General features: G+C 32.9%; 1 protein-coding gene across 10 annotated transcripts; it reads right to left on the bottom strand.

The window, feature by feature from the left end:
- Positions 1–11,593: 11,593 nt before the first annotated feature.
- LOC107877723 (monogalactosyldiacylglycerol synthase 2, chloroplastic) lies at positions 11,594–16,745 on the bottom strand. Of its 10 annotated transcripts, none has more exons than XM_047415202.1 (10): positions 16,588–16,679; positions 15,474–15,573; positions 14,785–15,079; positions 13,718–13,890; positions 13,164–13,325; positions 12,942–13,083; positions 12,585–12,809; positions 12,428–12,490; positions 12,254–12,328; positions 11,594–12,173 (listed from the first exon to the last, which is right to left on the bottom strand). In XM_047415202.1, the coding sequence occupies exons 3-10, from the start codon at positions 15,049–15,051 to the stop codon at positions 11,913–11,915; spliced, it is 1,368 nt and encodes a 455-aa protein (XP_047271158.1). In that variant the 5' UTR covers positions 15,052–15,079; positions 15,474–15,573; positions 16,588–16,679; the 3' UTR covers positions 11,594–11,912. The 10 variants fall into 10 exon arrangements, with proteins under 10 accessions (XP_047271158.1, XP_016579910.1, XP_047271159.1 ...); XM_016724424.2 differs by having other exon boundaries at positions 16,327–16,630; XM_047415203.1 differs by lacking the exon at positions 16,588–16,679 and adding an exon at positions 16,479–16,585.
- Positions 16,746–18,934: the final 2,189 nt, after the last annotated feature.

Raw genomic sequence — 18,934 nt, 5'->3', positions numbered from 1 at the left:
CGAGCCTATCGTATCATCTCTTTCTTCTAATTCAATACCCAAAAACATTGAGCCTAGGAGTGATAACTAAGCATTAAAAGATTCTAAAGGACGTGCTGCCATGAATGAGGAATTATCGTCACTTAAGGGTCAAGGCATGGTCTCTTGTACCAATAAATTCTCAAGCTAAAACCATCGGATCTAAGTGGATTTTTCATGTTAAATACAACTCTGATAGAAGTATTAACCACTATAAAGCTCAACTTGTTGCTAAAGGGTTCTTGCAGTGTCCAGGTATTGATTATGGCGAAACATATTCTCCAATAGCAAAGCATACCACAGTGCGTGTTATTCTTGTCATACCCTATTTTTACCTAGTTTAAAATGAGCACGACATTATCTTTTGCAAACTGCATTAAATAATGTATAAAAATATGAATGTCGATACATAATTACAAAAAAATGCAAACAACATATATTATATAATTATCTTTAAAAAAACGTATTGTGCTATAAATAATTAAAATTATAATATGTGAAAAAAATATTGTGTTATGTTGTGTACGCATGCAAATAACTGTGCAAAAATATTAAAATGATAATAAACTGATAAAAACTCTAAAATTTATGAAATTAAGAATAATTATCAATAAATTATACAAAGTTAAAATACGAATTTTTTTTTGATAAAAATCCTAAAATAATGACTATTATCAATGATTTATTAAAAGTTATAAGAAAAAAATATGTAATAAATTATATTTTGTGCCCTTTAACGATTAGAAAGCCTGAAAATGTTAATTTTAGGCACGAAGAGGTAAAAATTGAGTGTGAACAGTTTGCACTTTTTTGTTTGAAGACGATGTCGAAGTCTTTAGACCAAAACGTTGACTCATAGCCAATTTTGCTTGACAAAAAAAAGACTATTTTCTGATAAAAATTTGAACGAATACTAGTTTAAAGTTTTCTACATACCTTGAATTGTATGAGGATCAGCTCGGGTGTAGTTCAAAGCTTAGGCAAATTGCCTGTTGTTAATGGTAAAAAAACTGTGTAAAATGATTATTAAGGGAAGAACTATTTGGAAACAGAAATATTTATTTATTTTTTATGTTCCTTTCAAAATTGCCCCAGTATCGAATTGTGAGATGCTGAGGATGAAAGTTTTTATACTTGCTGGGGAGACAGAATGATTATAGGGTTGTGATGACCGAACTCTGCATAGAGCTTCCTACATATCTCGAGTGTTACGAGAATTAAGTCAATGTAGTTTAAAATGAGAAAATAGGATAAATTTTTTAGGCGGTTCTCAAAATTTGCTCCAGTGTATGAATCATGACTAACACTGTCTTCTGGGAAAGAGAAAAATGTCTTGTTATTGTGGATTGTATTTTGATTGAAAAAATGTGTGACGTCTCCGATTGTCTATATGGACTTGAAGATGAATGACATCTCCGATTGTCTATGGGGACTTGAAGATGAAAGACGTCTCTGATTATTTACGAAAACTTAAGAATGAAAGATGTCTTCGATTATCTATGACGATTTAATGAATGATATCTCTAATTATCTATGGAGACTGATGTTGATTGTCATCTTCGATTGTCTATGAAAGACTATGCATGATAGCTCTAATTGTCTACAGAGGCTGATGTTGATGAATGGTGTCTTCGACTGTCTACGAAGACTGATGTTGATTGTCGTCTCTGATTGTCTGCAAAGACTATGCATAATAGCTTCACTTGTCTATGGAGACTGATGTTGAATGTCGTCTTTGATTTCTACAAAGATTAATAGAGATTGTCGTCTTCAATTGTCTATGAAGACTGACAGATGACATCTCTAATTGTCTATGGAAACTGATATTGATTGTCGTCTCCGATTGTCTACGAAGACTGATGTTGATTGTCGTCTTCACTTTTCTATGAAGACTAACGGATGACATCTCCAATTATCTATGGAAACTGATGTTTGATTGTCGTCTCCAGTTGTCTATGAAGACTATGTATGATATCTCCAATTGTCTATGGAAACTTGATGATAAATAATCCTTTCGATTATCTACAGAGACTGTGTCATGAATGATGTCTTCGATTGTCTACAAAGACTATATTGACTGTGGTAAAATTCACCGGTTGTCTTCAAGGACTTAATATATAACATCTCTGATTGTCTACAGAGAGGATGATAAATAACATCTCTAATTGTCTACAGAGGTTATGTGATGAATGTTGTCTTTGATTGTCTATAAATACTATGTTGATTGTTGCATGATATCTCCGATTGTCTATGGAGACTGATGTTAGTATTCATCTTTAATTGTTCATGAAAACTAAGGCCCTCAACTAGTGAAGTAACTGAAATCTAATAGTCTCTTGACTGGCAGAGCTAATGAAATGTAAGAAGCTTTCGACTAGCCGAACACATGTAATAGCCATTCAACTGGTGGTGCTATAAAAAATATAAAATGCAGGTATTTGAAGATATGTGCCTGAAAGAAAAAGTCAAAACGCCCGTATTTAAAAACTGGGAGCCTTAAATAAAAAGTAAAAATGCATGTACGTGAAAGTGGGTAAAAATGCATGTATGTGAAAGTGGGTGCCTTAAACGAAAGGTTAAAAAAAATGTCCGTATACTTTCTTAGTAAAAAGTGCTGAAAGATGAAGAAAACACGATCATGTCTTGATTTCAGTTGGTACCAATAATTAGTAGCGTGTATAAGAATTCCCCCATCTCCTTTCCAGCTAACCGAGGTTGACTTTAGGGTAACTCTTATAGTTTCAAGTGGTACCTCACACATACCTAAGTATCAACAAGATTTGTTTGTATTGTTTCAAATAAAAGTTTTAAACTACACATATCCCCATATTTCAAGCACTCTTTCCTAGAATAAAAGTCGCATTTCACACATATTTGAGTAATTTTCTTTTTGAACTTGGGAACAACTAGAGAAATACACTCACACCCAGAAAGAAATTCAATGCATACAATTGTGCTACCATAGGCTTGACCTTCATGTAAGTATCCACTAATGTGAGAACACTTGGGATAGGATCTTGTTGGACTTTTTATCGGCTTGTAATGTAAGCTTGGTGATGGGTAGGATAATATATGGGATAAAAGTGACTAATTCCTCAATGAGTGTTACACTACATTTGTGTTTTTGACGTTTGTTGCACTTTGACGCGTGATCTTTTAGTTGTGCTTTGTTGCCCTTATTTTATATTTGCTTCGAATTTTTTGAATCTTGTGTCGGAGTTTCTTTTTTTTTTTTCAAGAAACTATATATATATATATATATATATATATATATTTTTTCTCTTTTTTTTTTGGTGGGGTTTTTGCTCCTTTAGAAGTCATTCTTTCATTTTTGTTCATCTGGGATAATATATCATTTGTATTTTGCGTCTTTGATCTTGAATTTTTATTCGTAATTTGCACGTATTTAGCGCGCTCAAGGAGATGGGGCCAAAAAAAAAGAATAATGCATGTAAGCACTCAAAAATATATAGACTTGGATGCGGTTGTCCAAAAAAAGATTTTAGGCTAAAAAGAGAAAATTCTATGGATCAATGTCATTTGGTGGACTGTGGAAAGCACAATCGGGTCAAAAAAGACCTACAATCCTTTCCTAAATCAACTGTAACTCAGAATTTTGCTTCAACAGACATTTAATCTAAAGCTCACCACACAATGCACATGCAACAATGAGATTGACTTCATTCTTGTCCTAGATGGATGCAAGAGAATTTTTCAAGTGTTACTCAAGTGTGATAAAAAGTACCAAAAGAATCTATGATTTACCATGAAGTCGGTCTTTTTCATCATATCAATTTATTCTTTCTCATGCACATTCCTAACTGTATTGGTACCAATCAAGTTAAATTTTATTTTATTTTTTTTAAAGAATGGGACTGAACCCAAATGAGGGTTGCCTACGTATCTTGTGAAAACAAGAATCAGGTTTGTGTAGTTCAGGCAAATTTATAAATTTATATGTGCAATTTATGATTGTAAAAAAATGATGGTCATCCATGAAAATAATGTGAAAGACAATCAGAAAAGAACTGCTTTTAGCATCAAAATTATTCTAATCAGATGATTGAGAGGATGAATGTCAAGTATAAGGAGAGCTTTGACACAACTTCAGCATGCTGACAAGGTTGAGAAAGTCAAACATTGAAGGAATTATGACACTATTTCATCACAATTGGCAGAATTATTATTACTGAAAAAAATTGAAACCTTACTTTTGAAAGTGAGGATTGATACGCCATAAATTTAATGGTTTACGACGTTTGAAAGAAAAAATTAGGTATTCTCGAATTAAAATTGAGTGAGGAACTAAAGATAGGCCGGTTAGGCACTAATGTAAATTAAGATTTGGATTTGAGGAGCTATTGATTTGCGCTCTTGAAGAATTTTGGAGAGCTAATTTGAACTGTTTCAGAAAATTACTCCAATTTTAATATCGGAGAAATTATTCTAAAACAGTGAAAAAATCAAACCCTAATACAGGATTGCCTGTGTATCTTGTCAGGACAAGAATCAGGTTAGAACGTAGTTCAAAACTATACACAGCTAGTGGTGATGTTGCTAAGGTGCATCTTTTAACCGATCCGCTATGCAAAACAAAGGTTAGACTACATCTTTTCACTAAATTATAATCAATTTAGAGCAAATAGTTAATATATATGCACAATCATTCTTCAAATATGTACAGAGACTATTATAGTGCATCACTTGGGTGGTGAACCTTTCGAACATGTATGTACCTAAAAAAGTGTTATAGCTCTGTCCTATGTTGGCTAAGAGTAGGTAGACACGGACTTGAATTTCCTATATGAGAAGGCACGTAGTTCCACGACAGTAAAACTCCCGCTCATCCCACTTTTCTGCCGACTCTCTAAAGTAAGGTGATTTAAAAGAATTTTGAAAAAGTACAATGTACAATCCGCGTGTACAAAGTGTGTGAGTATTAATTTTTCAAAGTAGAGAAAATATGAATGGAACGACAATTTAATAAAACGATAAACAAGTAAACAAGCCATACAAAATAATAACAAATAAATAATTTATGTCATGCAAACAAGACAAATCAAGACAATTAGAAAAAAAAATAGTGTATAAAAAACATAAATAGTTACCTAAGTCTGTAATGGTTAGAACCTTGTATCCCCATCAGAGTCGTCAAACTGTCGTGCCTTATTTTTACCTGGTTAAAATGAGCACGACATTATCATTTGCAGACTGTATTAAATAATGTACAAAAATATAAATGTCCATATATAATTACAGAAAAATGCAAACAACATATATAATAGAATTATCTTTAAAAAATTTATAGTGCTATAAATAATTTAAATTATAATATGTAAAAAAAATTATAGTATTATGCTGTGTACGCATGCAAATGACTGTGCAAAAATATTAAAATAAAAATAAATTGATAAAAATTCTAAAATTTACGAAATTAAGAATAATTATCAATAAATTATGCAATGTTAAAATATGGCAAAAATTAATAAAAATTTTAAAATAATGATGATTGTCAATAATTTATTAAAAATTATAAAAAAATATTTAAAAAATTTTATTTGGTGCCCTTTAACGATCAGAAAGCCTGAAAGCGTTAATTTTAGGCATGAAGAGCCAAAATTGCTTGACAACAATTCTCTCACTATCTGGCTCATTTGATTGGCCACTTCATCAATTAGATGTTAACACTGCCTTCTTGCACAGTACTTTAACTGAGGAAGTTTATATGTCTCAGCCTCCTGGGTTTGTGAATAAGATATATCCCACTCATGTTTGTCGGCTTCACAAAGCAATTTATGGACTTAAACAGGCTCCGCGAATATGATATGAGAAACTCAAATCCTATCTTGTTTCATATGAATTTTTCATTTTCAGTCAGATCATTGCCTATTTATATATGCTAAATCTGGAGTTACACTCTATCTCATTGTCTATGTTGATGATCTAATTATCACAGAAAATAGCTAAAGTTCGGTAAAAAAATTTATTGGGTGTCTTGGTAATCATTTCTATGTTGAAGATCTTGGTGATTTGCATTTTTTTCTTGGGTGTTTAAGTTATTCGCTCACCTTTTGAAATTTTCTTAAGTCAACAGAAGTGTATATATGAGATCTTAGACAAGGTCAACATGACTGAAGCTAATTCAATCCGCACACCAATGGCAAGCGGATCTTGTCCCATAAGCAGTGATGGTTCTCTACTTGAGGATCCTAAAGAATATCAAAGTATATCTGGAATTTTACAATATCTCCACCTTACCAGACCGGATGTAGCCTTTATTGTAAGCAAATTATCTCAGTTTACAAGTGCTCCAATAACTACACATTGGGCTATGCTAAAATGACTTCTTCGCTATCTTGCTGACACATTTGATAATTGTCTGTTTCTTCGAAAAAGCAAGTCATTAAATCTGCATGTCTTTTTTGACTCGGACTGGGAAGGTAATCGTGAAGATCGCTCCTCTACTACAACATATATTATGTTTTAGGCTTCAATCTGATCTCATGAAATTCTAAGAAGCAAAGAGTTGTTGCTCGCTCATCCATAGAAGTTGAATATCGTGCTATTTCTTTAACTTCAGCTAAAATTTATTGGGTCTGTAATTTGCTTAAAAAGTTATCTATTTATCTAAAGGAACCATGAGTTATCTATTGTGACAATCTTGGCGCAACTTATGTGTGTGCTAAATCAGTTTTTCATTTCAAAATGAAGCACATTGAAATTGACCATTATTTTGTTCGAAATCTCTCCCAACAAGGACTGCTATGTGTTTCTCATGTCTTATCCCAAGACCAACTGGTTGATCTTCTGACCAAGACGCTTCCAAAAGCTCCATTCGAAGCACTAAAGGTCCAAAATTGATATATCGAATCGATCTACCATGATATTAAGATATTTCATGATTGATCTTCCATATCTCAGTATCTCATCAATGATTTAGTTTCTATTTAGGAGAAAATCACAATTCTTTATTAGTTGATTCTTACCTTATTTGTTTTGTACTCTTTTACATATATACACATACATATCAATAAAATCATATACTTCTCTCCAACGATAAAGTTTATAATGTGTTTATTTTTATTTATGTAGTATATTAAAAATAGTTATCTAATTTATTTTGTTCAATGTTAATTTATTATTTTATATATTTTGTTAATCTATTGCATCTTTTTTGTTAAATATTATTTATTTTCAACTTCAAACATGCAAATTTGATGCTAGCAAGCCTAACTCTAGGGTATATTAGAAGTTTGTAACTTCAAACTCAGACATTTAAAATTCATAACTTCAGACTTAAAATTTTCAACTTCAACCTCATAAGTCGAATGGTAATTTTGAAGCGACTAACAAAATACATATTTTATAAGAGTTTAAATTTTATGCACCGTCATTGTCAGTTTGTTATACCATCAGGTAACTTTAACCTGCAATAGCAGGCCACCTATTTTTTTATAATTTTTTTTCTTTTTAAAAATAAAATTAAAGAACTGATTTTACCTTTTCCCTCTCTCATCCTTTAAAATCCTTTATTTCCATCCAAAATAATTATTTCTTTTCCTCTCTCAACGTTTCTTTTAACACCATAACTCTATTATACTGATTCGTTATAGGATTTTTAATTACACCATAAGTGGTGAATTTTACATGCTAATGAAAGTGTATCCAGAAGATTTTTTTTTGATTATCTAAGCTTTACGTCTCTTAAACCAAAAGTTGTATTAACGACTCTATCATTCGCCAAAAAGTATAGAATTTGATGGTACAATATTTTCCTGAAAGTGTTTGTTCTGCATCTTTCCTCTGACGTTCAAACAATTAGTATCTGAACCAATTACAGCTTAATGAAGCTTAGTTTCTAATAAGCTCTCACTATCAACGATTAGATTTGTAATGCTAATAATAAGAAAAAAAAACTAGAATTTGTTTGAAATATATGATGACATATCGCTAAGAAGAAGAAATGTGTCGTAACCTTTGAAACTTAAAAAATTATTTTTTTATAAGGTCACCAACCTTTGATACTTACTTGAATCGATAAAGCATACAGAAATATTCATAATCGTATTAAATTTGGAAAAGAAAATAATCTGGCTATGAAAATAATTTTGGTTGGAATCAACTAGGATTCTACTTTGCCATGAATATCTTTTTTGGGGTATATTATTGACATTCTTTTTTTATATATAATTTTCAAAAATAAATTATTATGGTTAAATATCACTAAAATTACCTAATGGTATAAAAAACTGATACACTGACAGGGCATAAAATTTAAATTCATTTTATAATTCGTGATTATGTCTTAAATAGTGGTCGTCCAAGCAACCACCTGTGTATTTGCCCTCCCCATACATGTCACTGATCATTGACCTTTGATAGAATATGAATTTTCCTCCTATCTTTATGAATAAAAATCTATGAATAATATTAAAACTTTTACCTTTAATGGTTACTCTTCTAACTTATCATACCCCCTTATATATCATTATTCATTACCAATTCTATAAACTATGATAGAATATGAATTTTCCCCAACTTTTACTAATAACAATCTATGGATATTGAAATTTTAATTTTAATGGATACTCAGGTTGGCAAAGACTAAAAACTTCTAGCTAAATCACGCTCATGAGAAAGTAAAATATCATTACAGTGGATTATATCACTAGTCATTAATGATCGAGTCATTAATGATCGATTCAATTCATACCTCTTGGATATGTGGCACAAATACTTTCATTTTTAGCTTTTCATCTTCGCTAGAGAACCAAAACTCAAATAAATAGAACTGATAGTCCAACTATATAACTTTTTCTTTTTTTTTTATTCCAACTTATATAATGGTGTTAAGTATATGATTTTAAAGGTGTCTAGAATTAATATAGTTGAAAATGATGAAAACTAAATTTCCAAAGGAGGAATAATTCCAAGAATGATGGTAGTATGAAAACCCTTTGACAATGACATTATGTTGGAAAAATATTTCTCTACTTTTCACTTTTAATTTGTGGTCTTCACTATCTTAAAAGTAATCATCAAAAAATTCTTTGTAAACAATCAGTTCAATTTGCAATCAACTTGGGGGTTTTTCAAATTACTTGGTTAATCTTTATCAAAAAAAAAAAATTGGTTAATTTGAATTGAAATTTAAATATATTCCTACAAATTTAATCATTCAAAGGGAGTATTTTCTTGTATTTTTTTTCCAAAAAATGCAAGTCCTAAGAATTGAATCCAAACACTCAATTCTATTATTGAGCTTAGACAATTACATAAAAATAGTTAGAGACCTATTCAAATAAAATGTATAAAAACACCGAAATTAATTATAATATGTACTTGGTTGGTTTTGGTCCCCTCCAAAAAAAAAAACATGACTTTACACTCCATTACTATTTTTATTTTTTTCTCGATTCTTTTGTTTATTTATGTTTTATTTACAGGGGTAGGAAAAATAGGAGAGGAGATTAGAAAGTAATCTTTCACTAACAAAGTGAAAGTTCAGATAGCCAAGAAGCTGAGCTACTATGATTCTTCGTTTCTCAACTTTATATTTTAACAATAGTTTTCTTCTTCTAGTAAATCGAAGCATTTCAAGAAGGTAAAAAGACCTATATAACACCTTTATGTTATTTTTACAAATAGAAATTCAAACTATCGAATTTATTCCAATGATAGTGAAATCCAATTCTTGAAAATATCTCACGTACATATTCCATCACTAGTGGTCCACAAAGCCAGCAAATTTTTAACGTATTATTGCCTTTATGGTTTGTTAATGACATACCTTCCATGTGCCTTTTTATTTTTCACATCGTAATAGATACTCGTTTTGTTATCCCAATTAATATAAATTGATATTTAAAAAATTATAAGTAAAGAAGAAAATATTTTTTAATAGACTTTTGTTTTATTTTAAAATTCATATCCTAGACATCTGATTAAACAAGGCATAAACGAAATCTATATATACTATCAAAATCATAAATTTTCCATTTATATTAAAATAAGTAAAAATGACTCTTAATTAAACATAGTTCAACCTGGTCCCTCCACATGGCACCAGTACATGTGCCAGACAAGGACATATTACTAGACATTGAATCATTAGAACACAACTTGGCACTCATAAAGATTTTTTCAATAACTATTAATTATTACAAAAATAATTTTTTTCACACCTAGACTGATTTTAATAAGTGTTTACTACTATTTCTTATCAGCATCATATCAAATAACTATAAAATTACTAAATTTATATGCATGGTATGTCCCTAAGAACAAATGAATAGCTAAAATATCCAATCCGAATTTCGTGTGAGCGTTGCTATCTAATTAAAAATTTAAACTTTTATGTAACTTCCTAAAATAGGAATAAAATTTGAGTATATTTTATTTTTTTAGAATATTTTTTATAAAATTGCATTGGGTATTCTGTTGTTGTTTGTGGACAATATGCAAAAGGATAGAAAATAAGCAATATTTTTTAAAAAAATTAATATGCTACTTGCTTCCTATGATGATGTAACAGATCTTCCTTGTAGAGTATATTATAAAATAATAGACATTTATAAAATTAGTAGAGCCCCACCAACAAAACTGAGACATCAATTGTGTCAAACACTTGAAGCATATGCAATCCCCCCCACCCCTCCACCCCTCCACCCCAAAAAAGAAAAAAAAATTAAACTTCAAAGTTATTGCAATTTCACCTACGAAACTTCAAAAATTTGTTGTTTGCATGAGCAAGGGAAAGTCTTTTCTAAGTGCCAAAGGAAACTCCTCCCTAATGTCTCTAGGTGAAGCTTCTTTTTATTACCTCGTGTTCAGTATTCATATTGAATTCTTAATAATTCGGTGTTGAAATGTGTGATTAAGAAGAGATGATAACATAATTCTATGTGATATTGAAGACATATAATATACCAAAGTCTCAATTTAAGTCTCACCATTACCGTTATATTAAAAAAAGCTAGCGTGCTTAGTCTAAGAAAAAGAATAGCTTGCGTGTGAGTAGTCATGTTGCAAGTATAATTCAAATCAATAAGTATACCTCCGTTTGGATCAAATGTCTCAAGTTCGAGCTTAAAATGGAAAAATTTAATGATATTGACCATTTAGGATATCATATATTATGCAAATCCAGCTAAATCAAGCTAGTAGATTGCGGATTTCGATGCCCAACCAAAAAACAAAAAGAGGAAGCCACAAAAATTGGACACATCCTACTATATAAATGAGAAAATATTAAGTCTTGTTGGGAGTTGCTTGGACAAATGAAATCTTACTTCAGTATTGGAAGCAACCTCTTCAAAGATATCCTCTTAAGACAATACAAGCAACCGCTATTGTGACAATGACACTGTCAACAGTTGCAAGCACATGAGAAGTGAGATCTTGGGATGATGGTGTGTACACAACCTAACCCCTACCTTGTGAAAGTAGATAGGCTATTTCCGATGGACGTTCTGCTAAGTATAGCATATGAAAATCAACAAAAATAAATATAATACGTGGAGAAAAGAACAGTAACGACAATCAATATGACAAATGAAGTAAATGAGACAATAGATAATAATAAACTCTAGCCACAAAAGAATATATACAAAAACAAATACATGGAAATAGAGTCAAAAATCATTCATCATACTTCTCTATTTCCCCACATAACTCCCAAGAGAATTGCACCTTCACTTTTCTTTTCTTGGCAATCTTCCATCTCTTATATATTTTTTTACACTAGAATCACAATTTGACTAATAGCTAATAAATTACAGCTCACAATGAGCACTTAAGGCCTTTGTGGCCAAAGAATGAGATTGATCAATTGAACCTACTCTCTAGATAATATGCAACTAACAACAAACAAACACTTCAATCTATTATGCTAACTAAATTAGACTTGAAAATGAAGATGTCAATATGTAAGGAATGTTGGCAAGAGGTCCTCTTTGGCATGCCAATTCATGTATGTCCTTCACAATATCAAAGACAGCATTAGGTTGTGCAAGTTTCAGCGCGTTCTCCGACTTCCTTTTCAAGTCGTCGCTTTTGGTGGTAAACCATTCTGAAACAATACGAGCTGTTTCCTTGGGGCGTCGCGTGAAAACACCTGCTCCATTGTCGACTACGAACGGAACATTTCCCTTCTCCTGCAAAATACACAAGAAAATGATGAATCAATAACAAGATTACAGAAGAATTGAAGAGTTAACTTCTCAAATTCACTAACTTGTCCGGGAATGTAATCGTTCAAAATAATGGGAAGCCCCCTGATTAATGCTTCTGCAATTGTACCAGGTCCAGCCTATGGAGTGAAGTGAAGTAACAGAATTTTTAGTCCCATTATCTCACCAGTTGCAAAAAAGGCGAGATACTCGTTAAATTAGGCCACAGATTGACATACCTTTGTGATAATACAATCACAAGCACCCATCCACTTCTCCATCTGTTTCTGAAATCCCTTGATCTGAACATAATGAATATAAGACAAAGTCAGGCCTCTCGATAATAACATTTTACTTGAACGGTCTAAATTTCTTAAAGGCTGTCATTCTATATACCTGAACAGGGATGTTCCATTCGAGTGATCGTAATGTGGATGCTAGAGCTTCATTGCGTCCACATATAACAATCATTTGACCGATTGGCTTGCCAAGTTCCTTACTGAAGAGTGCTTCTCCAAGAGCCTTTGCAGTTTTCTTCACAGGACCCATACCTTCACCGCCACCCATCAGCAAAATCGCTGGCAATGTGGGATCCATCTCAAGTTCTACTCGAAGGTCATCCTACCAGAAGCATCGAGGGAGAAAAGAAAAAAAAATATTACAAATCAAATTTTCTACACACAAATGAGGAAAGGGAAAAAATGACTAGAAGAGGAATGGAGCCTTTTTGTTTCAGATTTCAGTGACATTCACCTTGGAAAGAACTGCCCGGCAAAAGGAAGGCCGGATGGGCAACCCAAAAACACGTATTTGAGATTCTGCCAAGCGATCTAGTGAGGCCCTCTTTGCTACCTCCTCCGAGGGGCAGTACAAACGATTGACTCCTGGATGAAACCTGAAATAGCAAGTTTTCACATGTTGAAATGTTATACGAGATGAATGCACCAAAACTCTTGGAGTTCGTCAACTACTTACCATGTACGATGACAAGTGTTGAGATCCGTAATGACTGTTACAAAAATTACTTTTTTCTGTAGGCCTTGCCATTTGAGAACCCATAAAGGAATGTGCTGCATAAGAGGATGAACACTAATGATTATGTCTGGCTTGTACTCCATCAGGCCAGCTTCTACCTCCCTAAAAATTCAAAATGCAAACAGAAATTAGTAAACCCCTATGGAAGTAGGACGCTAAAAAGTTTAATACGCTACTTAAAGAACATTTATCTCCAATTTTCTTTTGAAGAATACAAAACGATCCATATCTTCAGAAAAGATACAAAGAAAAAGATCGCTTTCCTGATAACTTACGCAAAGGGAAAAATCTACGACATATTATTGATATGATTATGAAGACGTATGTAATTCAATGTAGACAAAGATATAGGTGCAACCTGACTATTGTACAAACAGAATCAACAAAGCAATAAAAATCATTGAAGTATTCCCCTAGAAAAAGCATTGGACATACAACAACAACAAAAAAAAAATCTTTTACTTAAGACAAGGCACAAAGAGACAGCAACGTACTTCGCATAAAAGGCCGCAATAGCAGCAAGATAGACGGAGTGTATCCACCGAGGCGACGTGCCATGAAATGCGACACTCCAAAGGCCAACATGTTTAACCATGAACTTGTATTGTTGCTCCATGTTGTTCAATGGCCAGCCAGTGTATTCCTTCCAAACATCCTTGACAAATATCTGCACGTATAGTCCACATTAGTCAAGACCTATTTGAAATCATGTTAGGTCAAATGCAGCAAAGACTTAATAAGGCATGTGATCCCATGACTTCTTGACTCCCGTTATTTCTTATCTCGACCTGCTCTGAAATGCTTTTCCTTGAGCCGGGGATCTATTGGAAATATCTCTACCTACAAAGGTAGGGTAAGGTTTTCTACACTCGACCCTTCTCCGACCCCGCTTGTGGGACTACCATGGGTATGTTATTGTTGTTGTAAATCAATATGACATAAAAGAATATAGTTTTGAAGTAATATTTTTGCTTAAACCTTATATTATAAGGTCATTATCTAATATCAACACACGCAATCTAAATATCTGAAACAAGGTCTACTTAACAACTTCTCAATTTTAAATTCAAAATCAAAGTTTTCCAATTTTGAGAATAAAAAATTTGACCTCATTAGTTGCCCCATGGGACCACACGCCATTGACATGTACTTAACAACTAAGCAAACAGATCACAGAAACTCAAAAACATCCAAGAACCAAAAGCAAGCTAGTAAAAAACCAGAAAAAGATCAAAGATGCAACAACAGCATATCCGGTGTAATCTCACGAGCGGAGTCCAAGGAGGGAGTATACGCAAACCTTACCCCTACCTTTGGAGGTAGACAGGTTGTTTCCGATAGACCCTCGACTCAAGGAAAAACATATCAAGGCAATACTAAGGAAAATATGACAAAGCATTTTGAAAAAGCCGAAACAGTAACTACAACAAAACAGTGGATAATCGAATCAAAGTACAAGAGATAGCAGATAGTAACAGAAATCAGAAGACAAGAAACTACAGGAGAAATAAGAAGATCAAAGATGTGTAAGTAATTAAAACAAACCAAAATAAAAACTTACTCTATATTCATCCCCAAATTCTAACTTGAATGCATCTCGAATTGCCTCAGCTGAAGCCCTATGTCCACCACCAGTATCACTCATCAAAATAAGCACATTTTTAGTCCTTTCAGCACCAATCTGTACCATTTCCATAGTATCATCTTCTTCATCTTGAAAATCATACTTTAATCTCTTCTGGCTGCTACCTCCAACAAATCCATAAACACCAACTCTCTCCAACACTGTGTGTATTGATTTCCTAGGTGAAGTCACCTTACTCACCATATTCCAACTTCCTTTTTTCCCCACAAATCTGTACAAGGATTTACATGTACATCAAAGGGTCAAATACCAACTAGTAAAAGGACGACGACAACAACAACAACAACAACATGAAAAAGGGCAGTGTGGTGCACTAAAGCTCCCGCTATATGCAGGATCCAGGGAAGGACCTAACCACAAGGGTCTATTATACATAGTTGCAAGAGACTATTTCCAAGGCAGCAACTTCATCAGTTACTCCAAGGCTCCCCTCCTATAACAAAAACATACCCAGTGAAATCCCACAAAGTGGGGTCTGGGAGGTAGGGTGTCCGTAGACCTTACCACTACCTGCTAGAGGTACAGAGCTTGTTTACGAGAAAAGGACAAAGAAATTTTTTAAAAATATTCAAAAACAAGAAAAATACAAACACCCTTTTACCTACCTGAAATTTGGTTTTCCAGCAAAGATCACAAAAGGGTAAGAGTAAATTCAAGCTTTGGACATCCTTTAAAACCCTTTTTCAAGAAGGGAAGTTTAGATACCTAAATAACACAAATGTAGTGAGAAAATGGGGTTGGTAACTTCCTATATTGGGAACACATGAAAAAGGAAGTAGAGTAAAGTTACAATAACAATAAATAAGTTTTTAGTAACAATTTTCAACGGAAAAAATCCAAGATTTGGACACCCTTTTCCCCCTTTTTGAAAAAATGGAGCTAGACAGCATAAATATGGAAGAAATGGGGTATTTGGTTCAACAAATTTGAAGAAAAATTCAAGATTTGGACACCCTTTTCAAGAAAATGGAGAACATACAGAGCTACACAACCACAAGTATGGAGCAATAGTTGAAGAAAATTCAAGATTTGAACACACCCTTTCTTCAGAAAAAATGGAGATGACAGAACTAAACAGCACAAGTAAGGAGCAAAATTTGAAGAAAATTCAAGATTTTAACACCCTTTAAGACCCTTTTTCAGAAAATGGAGCTAGACACAGTAGGGTGTTCTAACAAATTTCAAAAAGAATTCAAGAATTGGACACCCTTAAACACCTCTTTTTTTTTTTCCAGAAAATGGAGATCACGCAACTAAACAATACAAGTATGAAGTAAATTGTTAAGAAAAATTCAAGATTTGGATACCATTTAACACCCTTTTTTCCCTTGAGAAAATGGTGTTACCCAACACAAATTTTAAGATAATTTCAAGATTTGGACATCCTTTAAGACCCTTTTTTCATAAAAATGGAGATTGCAGAGCTACACAACACAAGTATGGAGCAAAATTGTATACCATTTAAGGCCCTTCTTTTCCTTACGAAAATGGAGCTACACAACACAAATTTTAAGATAATTTCAAGAATTGGACACCCTTTTATCCATAAAAATGGAGATCGCAGTGCTACACAACACAAGTATTCTTAAGAAAAATCAAGATTTGTATACCATATAAGACCCTTTTTTCTCTTGAAGAAAATGGAGTAAAAGAGAGTACAAGAGTATGGAGGAAAATGAGTTGGTTTATTTCTGTTATAATAAGGAGGAAATGACCAACCAGTAAGAGGGAGGGAGGGAAGGTGCTGTTTTTGGTACTCCAAATGATGCTTTTGATACTCCAATGATGCTTTTTCAGTTGAAAAAATAAAATAAAAGAAGAATAATGGTTTATTACAGGGAAAACAATTATGGCGGAGTTTATCATGGATTTATAGCCGTCCGATGATTTTGGAAGGATTCGCATATTTGGAGTTACGAAATTTCGAATGTTCGTATGAACATTCGAATCTTTTTAACACAACTACTTGGTTTTAATTAGTGGCTCTTTAGTGAGATGATGTTACAAGTTATTTATTCATTTCTTTTTATTTATTTAATTAAAAAAATAAAATTAAGAAAAAGAAATACTTTGAAAAAAACACGTTATAAAACTTTAGGCTGGTGATTAACAAGAAGATAAATACTTGTTATGACTTAGAAGTCTATCACCTTAAATTATAGGCATGTGATCATAGTTGATGCTTAGGATCCTTTAGTATAAAATTTACTATTTGATTTAATGAATTGGATCATACTTCATAGTTTTCTCGATTATAGTATTACTATCATGCTAGTTATATGTTATTGGGCTCAAGACCGTGGTTACGATACCAATTGAACTCCAAGTGAGTATTTTATCCTTATAAAGGACATGGTTTTAGTCTGCAGAGGAGAAGTGAAGAAATGATTGAAGGCAGAACCTTCAAACTCGATCACTACATGGAATGATCTGGTGAAAAAGTTCTCCATCCGATTCTATAAGCGTTAGAGAAACTTCCAATGCATATTGTCGTGTCCAATTGGTCACTATTGATCTGAGCAATATCGAAAGTACAAATATATATATGGCAAATATAAGTTCTACGCTAATATTTAGACTTTAACATTGTTGTAATAGTTGAGTTTGATAGCTCAGTGTTTAAGGGTATTGTGTTCGAATAATCAAAAATAATAATGAAAGTATATTATCGCTGGTTCAGTCTAAGGTCAAAGGTGCAGAAGCAACAACTTCAGCCAATGCCTAAGTTACTTCTAGGTGCACAGTTAAATATATATTAGCTCCTCAAGGTATAAATATTATTTTTTTTCTAAGTTAACGAGTGCACATGCATCACCACTCATACACGTGGATTTACCTCTAGATTTGAAGGTGAAGAAGAAGAAGAAGAAGAAGATATGAAGGGAAGCCCTAAAGTCTAAAGACTTAAGGTTGAACAAAACTAATACGACATATATGAAATACAAGTTTATGATCACATGATAAGAGGTCGATTGGAAGCGTAGAACAAGTCATCTCCAAGAGATGAAGCTTTAAGTATCTTAGATCTATAATTCAAGAAAATGGGGAGATCGATGAGGATGTTGCATATTGTATTGGAATGAGGTGGAATAGAGGCTCGTATCCGGTGTCCTGTGTAATAAGAAGGTGTGATTGAGACTAGAAAGTAAATTGTATAGAGTGGTTATTAGACCGACTATGTTGTACGGAGTGAAGTATTGACAAATCTAGAACTCTCACGTTCAGAATATAAAGGTAAAAGAGATGAGGATTCTTAAATTGATGAGTGAGCATACTAGAAGTACTGACAAGATTAGGAACGAAGATCTACAAGACAAGGTGGGAGTAGACCTCATGATGGACAATATATGGGAAGCAGGCTGAGATAATTTAGACATGTGAAGAAGATAATGAATGCCATAGTGTGGTACTGTGAGATTCTTAAAGTGATAGCTGATACAAGAAAGGTAAAAACACATGGAACAAACAACAAAACAGTTCACAAGTTCAAAGAACCGAGGACCTCTTTGATGCCTACTCTCTGATTCAACAAGAAACCAACAAAACAAGATGAACAATGGTGTTTTACACACCAAACAGTCAACCTAAACTAGATTAACACACAAGACGAAGAACACAACAAGATAATAACACCAACTCCACGGATTTAACAACACAAAAACAAAATAGGTCAAGAAAGTAAAATTGATAACTTGACATATAATGCATAAACACTTATGAACCAAAATGTATATTAAACATTAAGACCCAAAGTCTTCACACAAATAACACCAAGTTCTTACGGGACCTCAAGGGAATTGGACTTCCTAAGCAACCACCATTTCCAAGATTGTTATCAATATAAGTGATGTTCACACTTTCCACAAGGAATCTACCTTGCAAGACACTCTCTTGAGATCTCAAAATATGTCATCTAAGTCTGATAGAAATGACCTAATAAGGTTCTTTTATAAGCTAGGTTAACTTATTAAAAAGGACTAAAAGGCCCTTAATGAGCCCTTATAAAGAGGCGGTCTTGGAGTGTACTTCTTGGGCGGTTTTGAAGTGTATGAGGCTTCCTTCACAC

The sequence above is a fragment of the Capsicum annuum genome, chromosome 7, assembly GCF_002878395.1.
Source record: "Capsicum annuum cultivar UCD-10X-F1 chromosome 7, UCD10Xv1.1, whole genome shotgun sequence".
NCBI lineage: Eukaryota > Viridiplantae > Streptophyta > Magnoliopsida > Solanales > Solanaceae > Capsicum > Capsicum annuum.
This window is presented reverse-complemented; position numbering and strand designations above follow the sequence as displayed.

Coding starts and splice junctions, on each gene's coding strand:
- LOC107877723 (XM_016724425.2), bottom strand. CDS start 15,051: ATGGTGAGTAAGGTGACTTCACCTAGGAAATCAATACACACAGTGTTG. Junction 13,084..13,163: donor AACACTTGTCATCGTACATG/GTAAGTAGTTGA, acceptor TTGCTATTTCAG/GTTTCATCCAGGAGTCAATC. Junction 12,491..12,584: donor AATGGAACATCCCTGTTCAG/GTATATAGAATG, acceptor CATTATGTTCAG/ATCAAGGGATTTCAGAAACA.